The following is a 20,636-nucleotide window of genomic DNA, read 5'->3' as shown; positions in this document are numbered from 1 at the left end:
CTGACTTTGAAAATGTATAATATCCAGGGTTAGTAAAAGTACTGCTGTGGAAGTGCTCTTACTAACGCGCTGCTGGGAGACGAGGGGCTTGCTCCCACGAAGCGCACCGAGTTAGCTGTGCTGTGAGGAGCCTTAGTAAGCCCATCCGTGCTCTTGGGCCAGTCAATACGTGCTCTTATGAGATGCCATCCCAAAATATAAACTTAAATACATGAGAAGCTCTGTATTCAACATTCTTTCCAGTACTAAATAAAAGGGGAAGGGGAATTAAGTATCTAATATTAGAGAAGTGATTTGGCAAATTATAGTTTTGTTAGATATTATGCAACCATTAAGACTTAATGTTTAAATAACATATAATATGGAAACTGCTTACATTATGTTACATTTTAAAATAGATTACAAAAGTCTCTCTCTATATATATACATATACACACACACAACTGTATAAAGAAAAGAAAGGCAAGGCATAAAGTTAGGAAAGAAATCATTTGGGGCGCCTGGGTGGCTCAGTTGGTTAAGCGCCGGCCTCAGCTCAGGTCATGATCTCATGTTTCGAGGGTTCGAACCCCACGTCAGACTCTGTGCTGACAGCTCAGAGCCTGGAGCCCGCTTCAGATTCTGTGTCTCCCCCTCTCTCTGACCCCCCACTGCTCGCACTGTCTCTCTCTGTCTCTCAAAAATAAATAAAAGACATAAAAAAAATAAAAACAAAAGGAAAGAAATCATTCAAAATAGTAATTTGAGAGCTACTCTGTAGTTAAGATGAGTTTGTATTTGGGTAAGGAAAGGCTTGTTGAGTTAGTTGAGTTTTTTCTACTTTTTTTTTTTTTTTAAGAAACCTGCATTCCTTTATGATGATAAAGAATTAAATGTGTAAAAGGAAGATACCATGAGCCCTCCCTTTCTGATGGCTGGGATTTGGTTATCTGATTTCTTCCTGCTGATTGAGAGGGGCCATTTATAGTCATTTGATTTTGCATTTCACAAACTTTGATTCAAATGTTCCCCAAAAGATCAGGAGAACTGAAGATGTTACAAGGGAGATTAGGGGAATTACATGGAGGGTGCAGGAGCAGGTACATGTGGACTTAAAGTTGAGAACTAATGGAGGCGTCTGGGTGGCTCAGTCAGTTGGGTGTCCAACTTCAGCCCAGGTCATGATCTTGTAGCTCCTGAGTTCAAGTCCCATGTTGGGCTCTGGTGCTGACAGCTCAGAGGCTGGAGCCTGCTTCGGATTCTGTATCTCCCTCTCTCTGTGCCCCTCCCCCACTCGTGATGTGTATCTCTTCTCAAAAATAAACAAACATTAAAAATAAATAAATAAATGAAGTTCAGAACTAAGAGAAAGTAGAACTTGACGGAGACAGGCAAGATGGGAAGTGAAGCAGCTGTCATGACTTCACATTCTCAGTAGAAATATTGAAATTAACTTGAGCCATATTTATTCAAAAATATTTATTGAGCACCTAACTGGGAATATAGAGTGGAAAAGATACAGGCCCTGCCCTCCAAGGGGGACACAAATGGTGAGAGAGAAATAGTGACAGCACAGTGTGCCGGTTGCCAGGATGATGCTGAATAGGAAAAATGAGGGCACAGAAAGATAGCTGGAGCATGACGACACTGACGTAAATAAGCGTAAAATCAACAGTGCGAAACACTGGTACTGAGCACTGGTTATGGATAAATAGAACAGTAGCAAAATGGATCTGGAGGCTACCCGGCAAATTCAGGAAAGAGCTACCTCTACAGAGAGGGAAAGAGAGAGGGGAATGCAGTGGCAGGAGGTGGGGGGGGGGGCAGAGGCAGTTAAAAAGGACTTTTTAAAAACTTATGTGTTAAGTCCCCTTTCTAACTAAAAGGAAAAAAGTATTGCAAGTAACTATCATATAATGTGATATTTAAGCCGGGGAAATGCTTTGATTGAGATATGTACCAATGCGGTAGGATGGAAGGAGGGCTAGGGAGATTGGGGAAGGGGTTCTGCAAGCTGAAGAGGAGTCTGCTAGCTCAGCCAGACCTGGGGCTGGTGGGTGGATCCAGAGGTGTTTCAGCAAAGGAATAGCGGAAGGAAGGATGTATAGAATGTGGCAAGTGTATGTGGCTGATAGGGAGGCCACACAGGCAGAACCAGGACCAGCTCCTTGGAACCTCATGTACCCCCAAAAGACCTTAGCTTCATCTTGGGGGTGCTAGAAGCCTTGCTTTGGGGCTGTGTGAAGGTGAACTAGGGGAGGAAGCTACCTTAGGAGCCAGGGACCACCCTGAGGTATCCTGGAAGCCCAGTGGTTAGCTCACCACTCATCCACTCGCCCAGGGGCAGGCATTCTACGTCATTGCAGGAACCTCAAATGTACTTCCCAAAATCAAGCAACACAGGATATTTGAGCAGCCCTTACAAGGGAGTAGTAGTGGAGAGCAATTTTCAGGAGAGGAATAGTGGTGGTCAGAGATCTCAGCAACCTGGGGAATCAGTGGGATGGAATCAAGGGCTAGGTGGAAGGTAGTTGTCACTTTTGGGTGTCCAGCACCCATTAAGAGCATTCTAATCTCTGTTGGAGGAGATTGCCTCATCCCTACTCCCCTCCACGAAAGAGACCCAAAGAGATTTAAGGCGGCCATATTGTCTCCTCTCCACCCCCTCCCTGCCCCATCAGGACAGGAATGTGGCCTCTACCTGGCCAATGGACATTCTTTTTTTTTTTTAATGTTTTATTTATTTTTGATACCAAGAGAGACAGAGCATGAGAGGGGGAGGGGCAGAGAGAGAAGGAGACACAGAACCAAAAGCAGGCTCCAGGCTCTGAGCTAGCTGTCTGCACAGAGCCGGACACAGGGCTTGAACCCACGAATGTGAGATCTGACCTGAGCTGAAGCCGGAGGCTTAACCGACTAAGCCACCCAGACGCCCCGCCAATGGACATTCTTGCCTAGTGTTTCAGATCCTGAGCAAGTGAGCTGAGGACAGTGAGTGGTTAGAGGTCATTTACACAAGCAGGTGCAGCCAGGTTGCTGCAGTCTTGGTGCACTGGCCATGACCCTCTTCTGGCTCTCTAGAGCTCTCAGTTCCTGGTCTTCCCAATCTCTTGTCTGTTCTGTGAGCTGTCTGCTCCCTGTGGACTTCCAACAATTTCCCTTTGCTTAAAAGTAGCTGAGGCTGGTTTATGGCTTATGGATGCAAGCATCAGCCTGAGTCAAACACTCATCTGATAGTAATGGGGAGTCAGCCAGAGTATCCCACATACTTCACAATATATCTTGTTCCTTATTCATCCCCCATGACTTCCATCCTGATCTGGGCAACTGCAGCTGCTTCCTAGCTGGTTTCCTTTACAGCTCACTCTGCATCCTAAGCTCTACAAAGTGTCACTGGAGCTCTTTATCCTGTGACTTCCCTGCTCAAGAATCTAGTGTGGCTCCCTATTGCCTATTGGTCAAGTCTAGACATCCATACACTTCTTTAATCTGGTACCGCCCCTGCCATCTGACCATAGAAGCCCATGTACTCCTTGAACTGCTCCAAGTGGACACCCATGTTGGCACTTCCCTTCCTGGAAAGCCTGTCCCTTCTTGTTTGTCCAAACTCTGGCAGGAGTTTGGCTCTCTGGATCTGGTTCAGTGTTCCTAGGAACTTGTCTTGGTTTGGGGTGGTCACTGACTCTCCCTGGGGGCTGCTGCTGTCCTCTGTAGAAGGCTTGGGATGGGTCAGGTGGTCTTTGATGGTTCCTCACAGTTTCCCAGTTGAACCAATGCCATGCAAAGCCCCCTCCCTACACTGTTGTTTGTCCCTTTCCTTCATGAGGTCCCAGCCCTGGCAGACGTGATGGAGGGACCATCCAAAGGTATCCCTTTCTCTGCTTCCTTCCTTCATCATTACAGTCCTATGAGCTGGGTGGGTACAGTTGGTCTTGCCCTGTTGCATCCCAGGAAAAAGGAGACACACATCGATCCCAGGTCCACAAAGGCACAGAGCCCACTGTTGGCTCCAGCCACATGGACTACAGCCTGACTGTGTGCAGAGTCTGGGAGTCGGTAATGCTGTGGCCTAAAAGACTCTGTCTGCCCCATGGGTGCTGCTGCTCAGGCCTCCACCAACACTACGTCATGCTTCATATGGCTTTCTAACCATTTTCCGCGTTGGGGCTTTTCCCTGAAACCAAACTCTGAGCCAGCACAGACACCTTGTGAGGTGGGCACCCACTAGGCTGGCTCTCCAGCTCATGCTGGCTCTCCTTCTGGTCATTGGTCTGCCTAGGCTCATCCACGGATTCGCTGCAGGCTCTCAAAATTTGACAGGTGTAAACATGCCCCACTTTAGGGGTATAATTAGACCAATCTGAGTTGTTTCCCTTGGAACGTTTGTGGGGCAGGGGTGTGAATATATATGTGTGTGTGGTGGGTGAATGTGTAAATATGAGTGTGTGTGTTAGGAGTGTGGATGGGTGTCAATGTGTGTAGAAAAAGAGCAAGATTCATTGAGAGGTTGGCCTGCCTCTATCCCGTGCCTGTCACCCGTGAGCTTGGCAGCCACAGCCAGGCTCATCTGCCATGTGACAGCACACACAGGAAACAGGCAGAGGCCCAGGCGACTTCTGATGACATCACCACTTCGCTGTGCCTCCAGAGCCCTTGCAAGGGACTTCTGTTACTTGTGACCCAAACCATGGCCACCGTCACCCTGGGTTATGTTTCTGTTTCCTATCTGGTCTCTGTCCTCAGACCCAGTTTCTAAAGCATGCTCAACTGTGGTTAATGTTTTTTAGAACAAATTATATGCAACAATAGCTTTATTTTTTCCTGACAACTAACGTAATAGAGAAATATACAAAGAGAATTTTTTAAATCTCTGATTTATCATTAATTTTTTTTTAGGTGTGATAATGGCATTAAAGTTCCACCTTTAAAATATTGTTCTTGGGGCACCTGGGTGGCTCAGTCGGTTAAGTGTCTGGCTTCAGCTCGGGTCATGATCTCTCAGTTCGTGGATTTGAGCCCCGTGTCGGGCTCTGTGCTGACAGCTAGCTCAAAGCCTGGATCCTGCTTCAGATTCTGTATCTCCCTCTCTCTTGGTGATCCTCCCCTGCTCGCACTGTCTCTATCTTTCAGAAATAAATTAAAAAAAAAAACATTAAAAAATTAAAAAATAAATAAATAAAATAAAATATTGTTCTTCTCTGGAGCTCCTGGCTGGTTCAGTTGGTAGAGCATGCAACTCTTGATCTTGAGGTTGTGGGATCGAACCCCATGTCAGGTGTAGAGATTACTTAAAATAAAATCTTTTTAAAAATAAATAAAATCAGGGCACCTATGTGGCTCAGTCGGTTAAGCGTCTGACGTTGGCTCAGGTCATGATCTCACAGTTTGTGAGTTTGGGCTCTGTGTTGGGCTCAGTGCTGACAGCTCAGAGCCTAGAACCTGTTTCAGATTCTGTGTCTCCCTCTCTCTCTGCCTCTCCCCCACTGACACTCTGTCTGTCTCTCTCAAAAATAAATATTAAAAAAAATGTTTTAATAAATAAAATGTAGTTTGTATTTTTAGGCATAAGTACTAAGGTATTTAAGGATGAACTTATATAACCTTATATCAACTTATATGTGATGACTGGTGTTTACTTCAAAATAAGATACGGATGGCAGGTGGATGGAAGTCTACATGAAACAGAATTGTCCAGGAACTGATAACTGAAGCCAGAGATGGGGGTTCATTTTAATACTCTTTCTGCATTTTTATCTGTTTGAAATTTTCCATATAGTAAGTTACAAAGAAAAACAAAAATGACACCTCACTCTTCAATCCAACTACCCAGAACTAACCACCATTAACATCCTGGAACATTTGTCACTCAAATTTGTCATCCTAACCCACTTATTATGTTTGGAGGAGATGCCCTAACCTGAAGCAAAAATGCCAGCCACTCCCGTTCTCAGCCTCCTTTCTCAGGCATGTGCTGGAGGCTCCAGCTCACATGCTCGCCCCGGATCTTGAATCAGAGCCTAATAATGGGAGGTATTGTGTGGACTCCATTAGGGCCACAGTGGGCCAACCTAGGCTGCCTAGCTCTTCTCTTTGGCTCCCTAGCCCTCCATTAGATTCTGAGGGCTCCCCAAAGTCCTTCCCACAAATCTTTTCTGCCTAAATTAACCAGAATTCCTCTCTTTCCCTCAAACTAAAACTCCTAGTGGGCAGAACTCTTTAGTATAGTGTTTTGCTCACTGACAAGATTGTACCAGGAGCATGAGGAAGGTGTCTTTGTAAGTATACAGGCCTCCTTCCCCCTTCATTCTCTCAAACTGCTGCTAATGCTACCTCAAGAATGAGGGCGCTCTTATCCCTGCCTTTCACAAAAGGGGGGAAAGGAAAGGGTCTCCATAATAAAAGTTCACCTTCCTCATAATGAGGCACGATGTGCCTGGCCTACCGTCCCCTATCAGTGGGCTCTTGGCAAGGCCTTCACCCTCCATAGCGCATCTCCGCTGAGCCTCATCCCCTGGGCAGACGGAGCCTGGCCCCCTGCTGATCACAGGAGCAAAGGTTACACCTTCCAAAGCTCTACAGCCTGTCAGAGGTCAGGTACCTCCAGGCCTGTTCCCCCCACCAATGCCCCCTCCACTGGGGCCAGAGCCAACAACAACCGTCAGTTTCCCATCACTGATCAGGCCCTCCTAGTCCAGCCCTGGGGTAACTTCTGTGCGTCCAGTACAGGCTGAATGGGCCCCCCCCCCTCAGCCCATCTGATCCCCCCTCTGGGGGACCACAATAGGAGGCCAAAATGAGCTGGGTGAGGGTGGAGCCCCGGGGCAAGGCACAAGGTCATGGAGGCTGTAGGTAAGCTTCTTGCCCTAGTTTGTCATTAGAGAATCTGGTTGTACAGGTCCTGGGCTTCCCTGAGAGGTAGAGGAAGGAGTGCTACTTGGAGGGGCGAGATGCCAAAGGGAGGGTGTCAGGTGCTACAACACCACTAGTGTGAATAATCCTTTTTTTTTTTTTTTAATGTTTATTCATTTTTTGAGAGAGAGAGAGAGAGAGACAGTGGAGGGGGCCATAGAGAGAGGGAGACACAGAATCTGAGGCAGGCTCCAGGTTCTGAGCTGTCAGCATAGAGCCCGGATGCAGGACTCGAACCCATGAACATCTAGATTGTGACCTGGGCCGAAGTCAAGGCTTAACCGACTGAGCGTCCCAGGCGCCTGCTCCTGTGAATAATCCTAATAGGAGGCGCTGTCATCTGAGCTTTTACCACGTGTGCGTGCAGGGCGCTTTGCCAGAGCTTCACAGACACTAACCTCACAGCCACTGCCAGAGGGCTGTACCATCCTGCTTTACACGTGAGAAACTGAGAAGCAGAGAGGTTAAGCAACTAGCCCAGGGTGGCGCCGTGGTACAGATTAGTGCCCAGGGTGGGAGCAGGTTGGTTTACCCTCAGGCTGCCTCATCATGGGGAAAGTGAGCTTTTGTTAGGGAGACCCTTTTACTAGCCCGCTTGTGGGAAAGGCAGGGAAAGAGAGCTCCCGCATTCTTGCCTCAGCATTAACAGAGTTTGAGAGAATGAAGGAGGAAGGAGGTCTGTATACCTACAAAAAGACCTCCTCCCCCGACATACTATTAACTGGGAAATCCCTCTGGAGGCTGCCTCTGTCCAGAGAGTCACCAGGGGTGGTGGCCCTTGAAAAGGGCTGCCCCCAGGCCCCAGGGGCGGGCATTTGCTCACTGTACCCATCTCTGCCTCAGAGAGTCAGCTGAATGTGGTCTAAACTTAATCACAATGATCTTGGGCAGGGTTTCCCAGCAGGCCTAGAGGGGGTGGAGTTCCCGCTCTCCTTTGCAGGTGGGTTCCCACCGGCCGCCCTTGAGAACTCACCCCAGTACCGCTCCACAGTAGCGCGGTGAGTTTCCTATGCACGTGTAGCAACTCTATCAGTTACCTCTTTTTTTGTATGTATGTATGTAATCTCTGCCCCGGGGGGAAGGGTTTGAATCCCAGCACTGCCTCTCTTCCTGGCTGCATCACCTCAGACAAGTTGCTAACCCTTTCAGGACCTCTGAAAAATGGGCATAATAATGCCACCCCTGCCCTATAGTGATCATGTAGGTAAAATGGCTGGCACATAGCCACTGTTTGAGAAATGATGTCTACTATTAGTATTCGCCAGCAGCTGGATTACCTGGATACTTGGTGGTGTGAATTTGTGATGTAAATTAATGCGTTTAAAGAGAGATACTGTAGCTCAGGCTCTTCAATTACAGGTGAAATGACAGAACACGTAAAAGTTATTTTTTTATGTTTATTGATTTTTGAGAGAGAGAGAGAGAGAGAATGAGTGGGAGAGGGGCAGAGAGAGAGAGAGACAGAATCCGAAGCAGGCTCCAGGCTCTGAGCTCTCAGCACAGAGCCTGGTGCAGGGGTCAAATCCACAAACCTCGAGATCATGACTGAACCGAAGTCAGACACTTATCCAACTGAACCACCCTTGTGCCCCTAAAACTTATTTTTTGATCCCTGCCTCACTTGCTCTGTGCTCCGTGTGTAGAGTTTCCTCTGCAAACTCCCTGTTAGCCTAACCCCTGCCCCCATTGCTCATGGGTTTATGTCCTGAATTTTCCATCATTTTAATTTATCAAAATGTGCCTGTCATGTGTCCTCATGTTACTCAGGCCCTTACTCTAGGCCTAATGACTAATCAGGTTGGGGATGAATCTACCCACTTCAGCCCCCTGGTTTACTGTCTACATTAACATAACTATTCTTCAACTTCATTATAGTAACTTTACGATTCCAAGCTGCTCTTGCCTAGGCAAATAACCTGACTATTCATCACAGGAATTTCCTGAAAGATCCATCAACTCTTTAGTGGGAAGCATCAATGATGGTTCATGCCTGAGATGCTTCCAACCCCTCACCTTAAATCTCTCCTTGCTCTTTCCAACCCCAAACTGCTCTATCATGAAATTTCACCAATCCCAATCAAGCCCCTGCATTGAAAGACCCGCTTAAGCCAAACTTGAAATTCTCACTGATATTTGACCTTGCGCCATCCCCTTGGGGTGCTGTGGGGACCGTGGGTGGATGCCAGTGTGCATAGAGCCACTCTTGCCCATCTCTGGGTGTGCATTTCAGACCCGGAAAGTACTATGGCACACACCCCAGCAAGACTGCTGGTAGTACTGTTATTCCCAGTTCTGCCGTCAAAAAGGTGAAAGCTTTCTATTCCATTTGTCTTGTAAATGAATGATATTTACATATTGATGGTTTAGGCCTTTCCTTCAAACTGGACGTTTACTCTGTGTTTTGTGGAGAACAACTGAGGTAAGTGGAAATACCCGGAAATGTTTTTGAGCCAGGGCTGCCCACCCCATACAACTGGTTGGTCACACACGGTGGGCCATGAAGCAAAGTCCTATGCTCGGAAGTTGCCTCCCAGTGGTGGGGGTGTGAGGGTTTGGAAGGAGAACGTTAAAACCCAACTTAAAATGGAATCAACACTAGAACATTTCCCCCAAAAGAAGCCCATTTATTAGTCCTCAAAACTTGCATTTGCTTGTTTGCGTTGGGCCTCCCTGGAGATGAATATTAAAATACAGCCAAGTTTCTAAAAGTCTGACCAAAATGTTTAATGTGGTGACTTTGGGTACACCTAGCCTCAATCAGAAATGAACCTAGACCACACAACTGGAAACTCCTGGAAGGAGAGACATGCCTCACTTCCTTTTATTTAGCACCACATGAAACTCGACACTAAACATACAGAGATGAATCCAGGTCCCACACTATTGTTCAGTTTACTGAGGTTTCCTATGAGTTCACATCTTCCATTCTCCACCTTATCCTCTAGTTTCTATGAGACACTCTTCCTTTAACAAGACACCTGAGAATTCAAACCATCTTTAGTAATATTTATCCAATTTCAGTAGGATATCAGTAATGAATGTGTAAGCAACAGATTCAGAATCGATGAGTTGCAATCACTTTAGTTAGTGGGAATCCCACACATGCTTTGAAACCTGCTTTATTTATTTATTATTTTTTTAAAATGTTTATTTCTTTTTGAGAGGGAGGCAGAGACGGCGAGTGAGTAGGGGAGGGGCAAAGAGACTGGGAAAGAGAGAATCCCAAGCAGACTCTGTACCGTGAGCACAGAGCCCAATGAGGGGCTTAACTCAGGTTGTAAGATCATGACCTGAGCTGAAACCAAAACTACACGCTTAACCAGCTGAGCCACCCAGGCACCCTGAAGCCTCATCTATACTAACAGGTTGGGAATGTGGGTCTGGAGCCCACCCAAAGCTGGCGTTGTGTGGCCTGGGCTGAGATTCTTAAATTGACTGTGCTTCAGTTTCCTGTGAAAATAACAATAACACCTACCTCACAGGGTAGTTGGAGGATTGCAAGAACTAATATTTGCAAACCACTTAGAATGGTGTCTGGCACCTAGGAAGTGCTATTATGTGTTTAATAAATAAGAAGTAAATTTTTATTTTATCCCATGATATATGTTACCATAGATCAGTTGAGTAAGATTTTGAAAAATATAGTGTACAAACTGAAAATATGACCATTTGAAAGACCTTAAAAACTTATGTTTAAATAGCTGTATGTTTTCCATATGGGCTATATTCAATAAATTAAAAAATGTTTGAGTTCCAATGTAATTATCATACAGCATTACATTAGTTTCAGGTGTACAATATAGTTCAACAATTCCATATATTACTCAGTGCTCATCAAGATAAGTGTACTCATGGAATGCCTGGCTGGCTCAGTCCATGGAGCATGTGACTCTTGATCTCAGAGCTGTAAGTTTGAGCCCTAGACATTGCTTAAAAATAAAATCTTAATGGGGCACCTGGGTGGCTCAGTCGGTTAAGTATGCAGCTTCGGCTCAGGTCATGATCTCACAGTTCATGGGTTCGAGCCCCGTGTCAGGCTCTGTGCTGACAGCTCAGAGCCTGGAGCCTGCTTCAGATTCTGTGTCTCCCTCTCTCTCTGACCCTCCTCTGCTCACGCTGTCTCTGTCTCTCAAAAATAAATAAATAAATAAATAAAAACCATAAAAAAAAATAAAATCTTAAAAAAAAAAAGAGGGGGCACCTGGATGTCTCAGTCCAGCTCTTGATTTTGGCTCAGGTCATGATCTCACAGTTCATGAGATTGAGCTCCTGGTTGGGCTCTGCTTAAGATTCTCCCTCTTTCTGTGTCCCTCTCCTGCTTGTGCTCTCTCTCTCTCCCTCAGAAAAATTTAATGTAATTTAAAAAAATTTTTTAAAGAAAAAGTTAAGTGTACAGTTAATCCCCTTCACCTATTTCACCCAAAACCCCTCCCACCTCCCCTTTGATAACCATCAGTTTGTTCTCTATAGTTAAGAGCCTGTTTTTTGGTCTCTCTCTCTCTCTTTCTTCCTTTGTTCATTTGTTTTGTTTCTTAAATTCCATATAGGAATGAATTTATATGGTATTTGTCTGTCTCTGACTATCTTACTTTGTTTAGCATTATACTCTCTAGACCCATCCATGTTGTTGCAAATGGCAAGACTTCATTTTTGTGGATGAATAATATTCCATTGTATATATACACTACATCTTCTTTATCCACTCATCTATCAATGGACACTTGGGCTGTTTCCATAATTTGGCTTGGGCTATAGATAATGCTGCTATAAATATCAGGGTGCATGTATCCCTTTGAATTAATATTTTTGGGGTAAATACCCAGTAGTGCAATTACTGAATCACAGGGTCATTCTACTTTTATTTTTTTTGAGGAATCTCCATAGTGTTTTCCAGAATGGCTGCACCAGTTTGCATCCTCACCAACAGTGCAAGAAGGTTCCCCTTTCTCCACATCCTCATGAACACCTGTTGTTTCTTATGCTGTTGAGTTAAGCCATTGTGACAAGTGTGAGGGAATATCTCATTGTGGTTTTAACTTGCATGTCCCTGATGATGAGTGATGTTGAGCATCTTTTCATGTGTCTATTGGGCATTTATTTGTATGTCTTCTTTGGAGAAATGTCTGTTCATGTCTTATGCCTATTTTTTAATTGGATTATTTATTTTTTGCTTATGGTTTCCCCCAATATATTTTAGTCAACTCTTCATTAAGGCTTCTCATATTCTGATCAGGATAGTGGGGACTATGTCATACGGAAGCAGCTCTCTCCCGACTCCTTCTAGGTTGAGGCCTGGTCAGGGCCCCTCCCACACGACACAACAACCCCATTCAACGGTACAAAAAGTTCACTTTAAAAACCAACTTGTTAGGGTGCCTGGGTGGCTTAGTTGATAAAGTGCCCAATTCTTGATTTCAGCTCAGGTCATGATCTCACGGTCATGGAATTGAGCCCTGAGTCAGGCTCCATGCTGGGCTTAGAGCCTGCTTGGAATTCTCTCTCTCTCTCTCTCTCTCTCTCTCTCTCTCTCTCTCTCTCTCTCCCTCTCTCCCCGCCCCCCCACCTTCTCCCTCTCTCTCTTTGCTCCTCCCCTACTTAAACTCTCTTTCTCTCAAATAAATAAATAAAACTAAAACAACAACAACAACAACAACAAAAACCAGCCGCCTGGGTGGCTCAGTTGGTGAAGTGTCCGACCTAAGCTCAGGTCATGATCTCATGGTTCATGAGTTCCAGCCCCACATCGGGCTCCATGCTGACAGTGTGGAGCGTGTTTGGGATTCTCTTTCTCCTTCTCTCTCTGCCCATAAATATTTAGAAAAATAAAAACCAACTTTTCAACTTCTTAATTAGTATATCACCCTTCAAATACATTTCCTTGAGGATTTTTGTTCCTTTCTTGTACCTGGTTGATTATACCTTTGGCCTTGTACATGTCAGCCTCCTTCCTTAGTACGCTTCCTTGTTTTGATGGCAGATTCGTTGGCCTTGGCCAGTGGTACTCACGATCCTGCCTTACTTTCCAAAAGACTCATGCTGCCTGATGCCAGATCCTTTTCCTCTGCGGCTGCAGAGGTGCTTACCCTGGTTGCAGTGGTACTAGTGGTACCAGCAAGTGCTGGCCTTAAATAAATAAAACAGCATTTTACTAAAAACGTTATTCAAGATCCTTGGCTGGGACCTTGCTAGAAATGCAAGGGTCAGGCTAGCCCTGGGCCAACTGAATCAGAACCTGCATTTCAACACTGTCTCTAGGCCATGGTGTGTGCTGAGTTGAAGATCTGGCCTAAGGCATGCACATCATTTGCCATTAATTCAAAGGCTGGTGGGAGATTTCCAGACTCAGCTCTGGATTCCAGGATCACACACAGATACAAAAAATGAACAGCCTATCGCAGCCCGTAAGTTTTCTTCTGAGTAGAGCTTTGTTCTCTGACCCTTGTCAAAAGGTGCCACTGATCATCTGGGACATGGAATAAGAATAGATAGTACTGGGTAGAGGCGGGGGCGGGGGGGGGGTGGCGGCAAATAGCTAACAAGAGTGTAATCTCTTGAGCCCTCCCCCACTGCACTCAGTGTTAGGGGCCTCTGATCTGAGCTCACGTCATTCTGGGTACTTCATGTTACCCTCCTGTCTTACACCCGCTTGCTCAGTTCCCTTTCTAACTGAAGCAAGGAGCTCTTTGAGGCAGAGGCCGTGACTGGTTCCTCTTGGGGTCTCTGGTCCTTGGCACAGGACCTGGGGAATAATAGTGCTCTATTATGTGAATGAATGAGTGCATCTGAGAGTTCCACTTCCCTAGGAGGGAAACACACAGGGTATCTGGGTTTAGTTCCTGTAATGCTCCCTTCAAATGGGGGGAGACGACCTGGGCTCTTCTTGCCCAAGTACCAGTGCTGGGGAATGCTTTTTGGGCATGTTTCTGACTGGAGTTCCACTCTGACCTTTCTTGCCAAATGAAACCTGAGCTGCACCTAAGGCAAGCTGATGAAAATAGGGAGGAAAGGGGGCGAAGGCAGAACCCATCTCACTGACTCAGTTCTAACCGTCAGCATTAATCACTTCCAGTAGCAATCAAAGTTTCGATGCAAATACCCCCAAGCACCCAGGCCGCACATGAAGGTCTTCAGATTGCTCAGACTGGAGCATGTACCCTTGTAAAGCAACACCCTTCCTTCTGGAAGGGACTTTGTACATGTGACCTATAAAGGAAATTTGTCCTAAGGATGAGGCAGGCAAAAGGAATCAAGGAACTAAATTCAAGTTGCTGATGTGACTTTTTGTTTCCCTCTTCTGTCACTTCCCTCTTTCCCAAGGCTCCCTTACTTCTACCTGTCCTGACAAGACCTTTGGCTTCTTGGAGAAACTTAAAGTGCATAAAAGGCTCTCAGCCTGCTGTACTGTTTTCTTTGAAAACTTGTGTTCTGGTTTGCTTAGAAATTTGCCAAAGACTTTCTACAGATTAGAACATTTCCATTCTAAGATTTTCTTTAGGGAACTCCAGACTCCAGCCACGCAACCAATGGCATGAAGGAAAGAAAGGAGATGGGGAAACAGGAAGAAGAACCAGAGAGTAAGAAACTGGGCCCAGTGACCTCGAGATTTATGCAGACGACGGAATCCACGCTGAAGTGAGGTCCTGAAGAGCAGAAAAGCTGAGGTCTATAAATGTGGGAGGCTGGGCCCAAATGGGTCAGAAGAGGCCCTCCCTGCCATGACCCTGGAAGGTGTCACCTCTACACAAAACTCGTCATGAAGGAGGCTTCGGAAGAGTGGGCCACATCCCTTTGTCCCATTTCTCCAGTCCTCTCATAGACCTGGAGTACGGGTGATGAAAAAGTTGGCACAAATTCAGTACCATTACAGGGGGAAAAGAGGCATGTCTGACTGAGAGGGGCTAAGCGAGTTGTTCCAAATTTGGAAGGCGAGTTTCCAACCTGTGTTCTTTTGGATATGAGGTGGCTATTCCTTCCCCCTCTGCCCCACACCCTCTTACCTCTTTTATTCATCATCCGACAGAGCTGAACCTAGTCGATATTCATGTGTTAGATCATAGCACCTGGGTTCATGGGCTCTGGGATGCACGGGGAGTTTCAGTGATGGCACCTGGATCACTCTGAGAGAAGGCAAGACTGGTATAGGGGCCACCCCAGTGCTCAGCTCTAGATGACTGAGGCTGTAGGAGGGGGCAGGGCTGGCTTTGACTGGTCAGTCCAGTCGACAGCAATACATTTTATACATTGGAAGACCCACTATGTATTGACTGGCTTTTTTTGATCTGAGAGGAAGGTGATCATCATATTCACTTGACTGACAGCATTCATGGATCTGGAAAGGGATAACCTAACAACAATGTCTTCTAAGGTGTAAGCCAAAGTTCATGAGTTGTATGTATATGCCATCTTGTATTTTCTAGAATGCCATGAACTTTCTTTTACTACTCTTTCTGCCTAGGCAAGAGATATATTTTAGGGATAAAAACATGGATATGGAGCATTTAAACATAAATTTCACAAGTTACTAATTTCTTGTCAAATCCGTTCCCTAGAACGAGGAGACTGCACTGAGGAAAAGATTCTTCAAGCCTTCCTACTACAGCTGGTAACAATCGGTTGATTTAGAGGCGGAATGCAGGTAAAAGATGTTAACCACCTGCCTCTTTTGCAAGGTGACCTAGGACAGGTCATTCTCTCTGGACTTGTTTCTTCCCCTGCGAAATACAGGATGTTGTGCAATAGCTTGTAGTTTTCTTTAGCACTCTGTGCCTGGCACTCTGCTATGCTGTGTACGTACACGGTCTTGTGCAATCTTCACAACAGCCCAGTTTATACATGAAGAAATGAAGGCTCAGAGGTGGGTACCTGCTAAAAGACATCAATGCAGTCCCATTCCCGAGCCCATTCCTTAGGGACTTCTAGGAGTATAGTAAAGATCTTTCCCAAGTTTATAAAATAGGATTTCAGCATACTCCTCTTGACCCAAATGATTTCCTAAAGTGGAAGGGTCCTGGCATAGATTAAAGTAGCTTGAAAGCAATTGACAGTGGAGGTTTCTAGCTGTAGGCCGAGCAGCTTGCTGCCACCCCCAGCCTAAGAATGGTGTTTCCTATCCTCTTGCAATAGCCTCCCCTCCCACACTGGGCCCTCGGGGCGCCTGCAAACCTGGCTGGGAGTTCTACACGTACACCGTGTGAGAAGCTGCTCTCGCAAAGGGCTTTGTGGCTGGCTGGGTAAGTGCTCCCACACAATTCTCCACCACCAGGGGAGGATCAGGTAACTCTCAGAGTTAGGAGCCCCGCTGCAGCTCAAGGAGAAGGATCAGGATAATTCTGTTTGTAAAAATCCGTTTAATAAATACACATCTTAGAAGTACCAAAATAATTACCAACAAAATACACAATGTACACCATTTACAGGAGGGTGACACAAACCTTGACAGGTAGCGACTTTTAACCCCACAGCGCCAAAAGGTTTAACAACACACGTGCTTGTCACACGTCACAGGACACCACTGAGCTCAGCCATGGAATCCATGGTGACTCAGTGAAAAAGCACAATAAATAAAATGTAATCCTTTCATCATATTTTTGGGTCACCTTCTCCAAAAACCCCACCAAGGTGAGGCTTGAAAGAGTTTTCTTTGAATTCCAATGATCTTTCTTGTCCCCCTTCCAAAGTTCACAAAACTAACAAAACGGGGGCTGATCCAGAACAGTAAATGTTTTGGGCCACGCAGTGTGAAGTATGGTTAAGTACCCCCTTTTGATTTTTTTTTCTTTTTTCTTTTTTTTTAAAAAAATAAAACTCTCTTTTTGTACAAATATACAAGTCCATGTTCTTTAGGTACTTGTTGAAGCTCATAACGTCAGGCGCTGGCCTCCAAGCACACAGTCGTCATAGGGCAGCTAAAAACAAGAGAAAAAAAAGGCACGTTAAACTTCCAGACCTTTGTCAAAAGCGCTGGGATAATGGTGAGGACTACTCGTGGCAGGAACTCAAATATTCTTGGATTCCATTCTCTATAGCCCAAATATAAATTAATTTCAGAGGCTTAGAGAGTTTTCCTTTAATGTTCCTCTCCTTTAAAGAGGGAGGGCAAAGAAGACACTCTTGGGATACTACTGGTCACACATCCTAGAGTTTGAGAACTTCACTACGTTGAGATTTTTAGATAAAGAGTAGCTCTAGGGGCCTGGGAAGGTAGTGCTTTGTGCAGAGTTACAAGGTGGAGACTCACCTCGTCCTCTGTGAACTCTGACTCCGTGTCATAGCTCTCCTCATCCTCACTCTCTGGCAGCATCTGAAGGTTTTCTAGGGTCAGCTGGCCCAGCTGCTGCTGTATCCGAGTGCTCGGGCGGCCCCAGGTGAGCTGGTATGGGGAGTAGCCTTGGTAGGTGACTCTGTTGACGTCAGCCCCGCACTTCAACAAAAGCGACACGAGGTCGGAATTCTGCAGGTCCACTGCAAGGTGGAGGGCGGTTCGGCCATTACAGGGCTCCTGAAACCAACAGGAATTTGAGATGTTTACGACCGAGTTTGGAATTTCTGCTTGCAACAAGCACACGTGAAATCTTACTGAGGAGGACCTGGAAGCTGACGCATTCCATCTGGAGACATGAGGCACTCACCTGAGCATTGACATCAGCACCCAAAGACACCAAAAGCTCCACGATGCCCAGGTAGCCATGGATAGAGGCTAAGTGTAGACACGTGTGGCCTAGAAGAACAATGAAGGAAGTATAACCACTTGTTTCAACCCTCACATCCCAAGAAGAACCTTTCACCTATCCTTTTAGGGAACACATTCTTCTGATTTTGAAGAACCCAGAACGTGGGTTCTGAATGAACTTCATAAAGGTATCAAATAGGCGTTTTGCATGCATATTTTCTCAACCCCTGAAGTGCTGAGAGTTTTAAGCTCTTGCCTGGCCTCCTAAAGTTGGCCCACCTCTCCATTCTCCGTAACACCTGCTTTCTAATGGGCAGGGTAGGGCAGGCAGACCTACCATTGTAGTTGGTGGCCTGCAGGATGGAGTAGAGGTGCTGGGTCCTGCAGGTCTGAGTCAGGACTCCCACACTGGCCAGGCAGCCTTGCTCACAGGCGAGGTGGAGGGGGGTATTTCCTCGAAAGTCTCGGAGCTCAGGATCACAGCCAGCTTCCAGAAGTGCCTCAGCAATTTCTGGTTGGTTGGTGATCACAGCCAAGTGGAGTGGAGTCTACAAACAGAAGAGGGGACAGAAAGAGCATAAGCCATGGCCCAAAGTCAGTCTGTCTTCCCTTGAACCCCAGAGATCTTCTGGTTGTGGGTGATGCTCCTCCAAGACAGGTTAAGGGGCAAGACAAGTCCCAGAGGCCCCCAGGTGGGCTTTCATAAAGGCCTCATCAAATCAATGGAATTTTCTTTACTCTCTAGGATGTAGGCTGATTCCAGTGTTAAAGGTCAGCACAGATAATGACCAGTGATGATTAATTTACAAAGGATTGGGAGCAACTGTGCTAGATGCAACTTCCTCACTGGGTCAGAGGCACGGGTCTGGGCAAGGTGGCGCACCTGCTGCAGGTTGTTCTGGAAATTGAGGAAGGCCAGGTCTCCTTTCACTTGGCGGACCACTTCCATGGTCAATGCCTTCTCTTCATGGATGATGGCCAAGTGCAGAAACCTAAGGGTAAGAGAGGGAAAAACCCCCAGGGCTGCTGAGTGCATTGCGTGGGGCCCAGGGAGGCGCGGGCTGCGGGGTATTGCGCAAGGCCGGGGTTTCTGGAGGCCGAGGCCGCGGTGTTTTCCGCGAGGTTATTATGAGCTGAGTGTTCCTGGCAGGCGCCCAGGGACTTTCCGGGCCCCCCCTTCCTCCTCGGCGGGCGCCGGCCAGACCGCCCCGCCCTCCTGCCGGGCCGGAACGCCCTGTACTTCCCCTCCCGGCCGCGCGGCGCCCGCCAGCGGGGCAGAAACTCCCGCCCCACTTATGCAAGCGGGGACTTCGCGTCCCCGCCACCCCGCCCCCGCCGAGAGGACCGGGACAAGGACCCGGACTGGGAGGGGGGGGTGCGCGCGGCTGCAAGGCAGGGCTGTTGCAACGCCGCCTCGGGATCGAACTCTAATCCCCTGCCCCCCACCCCGCAACGCACAACCCGGCGCTTTGCAAGGTCTCGGGGGCAGTGCATAAACCCCGGTCTGCGGCCGCCTCGCGGGCCTCGCGCTGCAGGCCGGGCGTCCCCACCTCGCCCCGCCACCCCGGCCCGCGACACTTACGAGTCTCCGTCCTCGGTGAGCTGCTGCTTCCAGGGCTCGGCGCCGCGCGGCGCCTCCTGGGGCTCAAGGCGGATCTCCCGCAGCTCCTTCACCATCTGCTCGTACTCCTCGTCCTTCATGGAGTCCAGGCCGCTGTCGTGGCGGTCGTCCAGCAGCCGCTCCTTCTTGAGCGCGTCCCGGGGACCCTCCATGGCCCAGTCCTGGGCGTGCTCGGCGGGCTGAAACATGGCGCGTTGAAAGCTCAGGCGCTGCTGCCCAGGTGCGCTCGGCCGCGGGCTGCGCGCTCGCTGCCTCTCAGTGTCACGGAGGGGAGGACCGCTGGCTGCGACTGTTGTGGGCTCGCCAGCGCCGCCGCGGCGCCCTATAAACGCTGGCAGGGGATTTCTCTGGGGCGGGGTCAGGCCCGGGGAATTTCCAAGCCAGTCAGACCAGAAAAGAGAACTGGCCTCGTCCTCTGCTCGGGCCGGGGGTGGGAGGGGGAGAAGCCTAAACTCTGAGCCGGGGTTCATCAGAGAAACTCCCTGCGATGAGCCACTGGGGTCATGTACTGGGAACTTTTTGATGAACGCTGAGTGGCTGGAAAGTCCTCCCGACTAAGGCCCCCTCCTCCGGTACTTCCCTGCAGCCTGCACCCAGTAATCCTGTCTCTCTGCAAGAAACCTTTCCCTGGGGTTTCCCACGATCGATTCGACTTGGGGTCGTCGACTGCTGAGATCCCAAAGAACGCAGACCTGCCGGGCAGTTCCTCCTTGGGGTTTGCCAACCTGCCGGTCCTTTCCGATTTTTGATCTTTTGAAAACGGGAGTGGAAATGATGGCTAGACTAGGGGATTTGTTTCCCCAAACTTCTCTCTGCGGGGAAGGACGCCCCGGCTAGTTAGAAGGTTGCAGGCTGCCTCTGCCATGCTGCTAATACCAGGCTCTTTGCAGCACGGGGACAGGTAGCAGCTCCCCGAGCGCCCCCGCCCACCTCAGGTGGAAGTTGTGAATGCTTTGGCATTAAAAGTTTTAAATGCTTGGAGAACCCTCAAATCGTTTCCTCGGGATTAACAGCCCCATTAACTGGAGAGGGAAGCACTCTGCTCTGTATTGGGGGGAGGGGGGAATGCTGAATATGACCATAAGTTTTTTTTTCAAGTAAAGCAAGGTGTTAATCTTTGTAGTAGAGGTTATAGGTTGCTACCTTGCATTAACAAAATAATTATCGAGGTCATATTCTCTGATTTGCATTGTGCTGCTGTAGAGAATGGATTTTGTGCCTACTTCTGGGTGCCTAGCTGGGCAAATTTCCAAGAGCATTTGGAAGAGGCTGAAGAATTAGTTGAGTAGTGACTTACACAAGATTGGGCCTTAAGGACAGCTAAGAGAGTAGTTGCTAAGCACACTACAGGGAGGCTCATGGCAGCCCTAACATTACCCCCTTGCTGGCTCCATGTGCACCTGTCCTGGGGTGGGGGAAGGGGGGGGTTGAAGCAGTTGGACCTCTCCAGGGAATATG

General features: G+C 47.6%; 1 protein-coding gene across 1 annotated transcript; it reads right to left on the bottom strand.

Moving 5' to 3' along the window:
* Window positions 1-16,215: 16,215 nt before the first annotated feature.
* On the bottom strand, window positions 16,216-19,488 carry NFKBIA (NFKB inhibitor alpha). Its single transcript, XM_029952063.1, has 6 exons — window positions 19,140-19,488; window positions 18,441-18,549; window positions 17,895-18,105; window positions 17,517-17,605; window positions 17,126-17,386; window positions 16,216-16,793 (listed from the first exon to the last, which is right to left on the bottom strand). Exons 1-6 carry the CDS (start codon window positions 19,364-19,366, stop codon window positions 16,746-16,748), a joined length of 945 nt encoding a protein of 314 aa, XP_029807923.1. The 5' UTR covers window positions 19,367-19,488; the 3' UTR covers window positions 16,216-16,745.
* Between the last annotated feature and the right edge of the window lie 1,148 nt (window positions 19,489-20,636).

Source organism: Suricata suricatta, chromosome 9 (assembly GCF_006229205.1).
Source record: "Suricata suricatta isolate VVHF042 chromosome 9, meerkat_22Aug2017_6uvM2_HiC, whole genome shotgun sequence".
Taxonomy (NCBI): Eukaryota; Metazoa; Chordata; class Mammalia; order Carnivora; family Herpestidae; genus Suricata; species Suricata suricatta.
The sequence above is the reverse complement of the archived record's forward strand: the minus strand, read 5'-3'. Positions and strand labels throughout refer to the sequence as shown.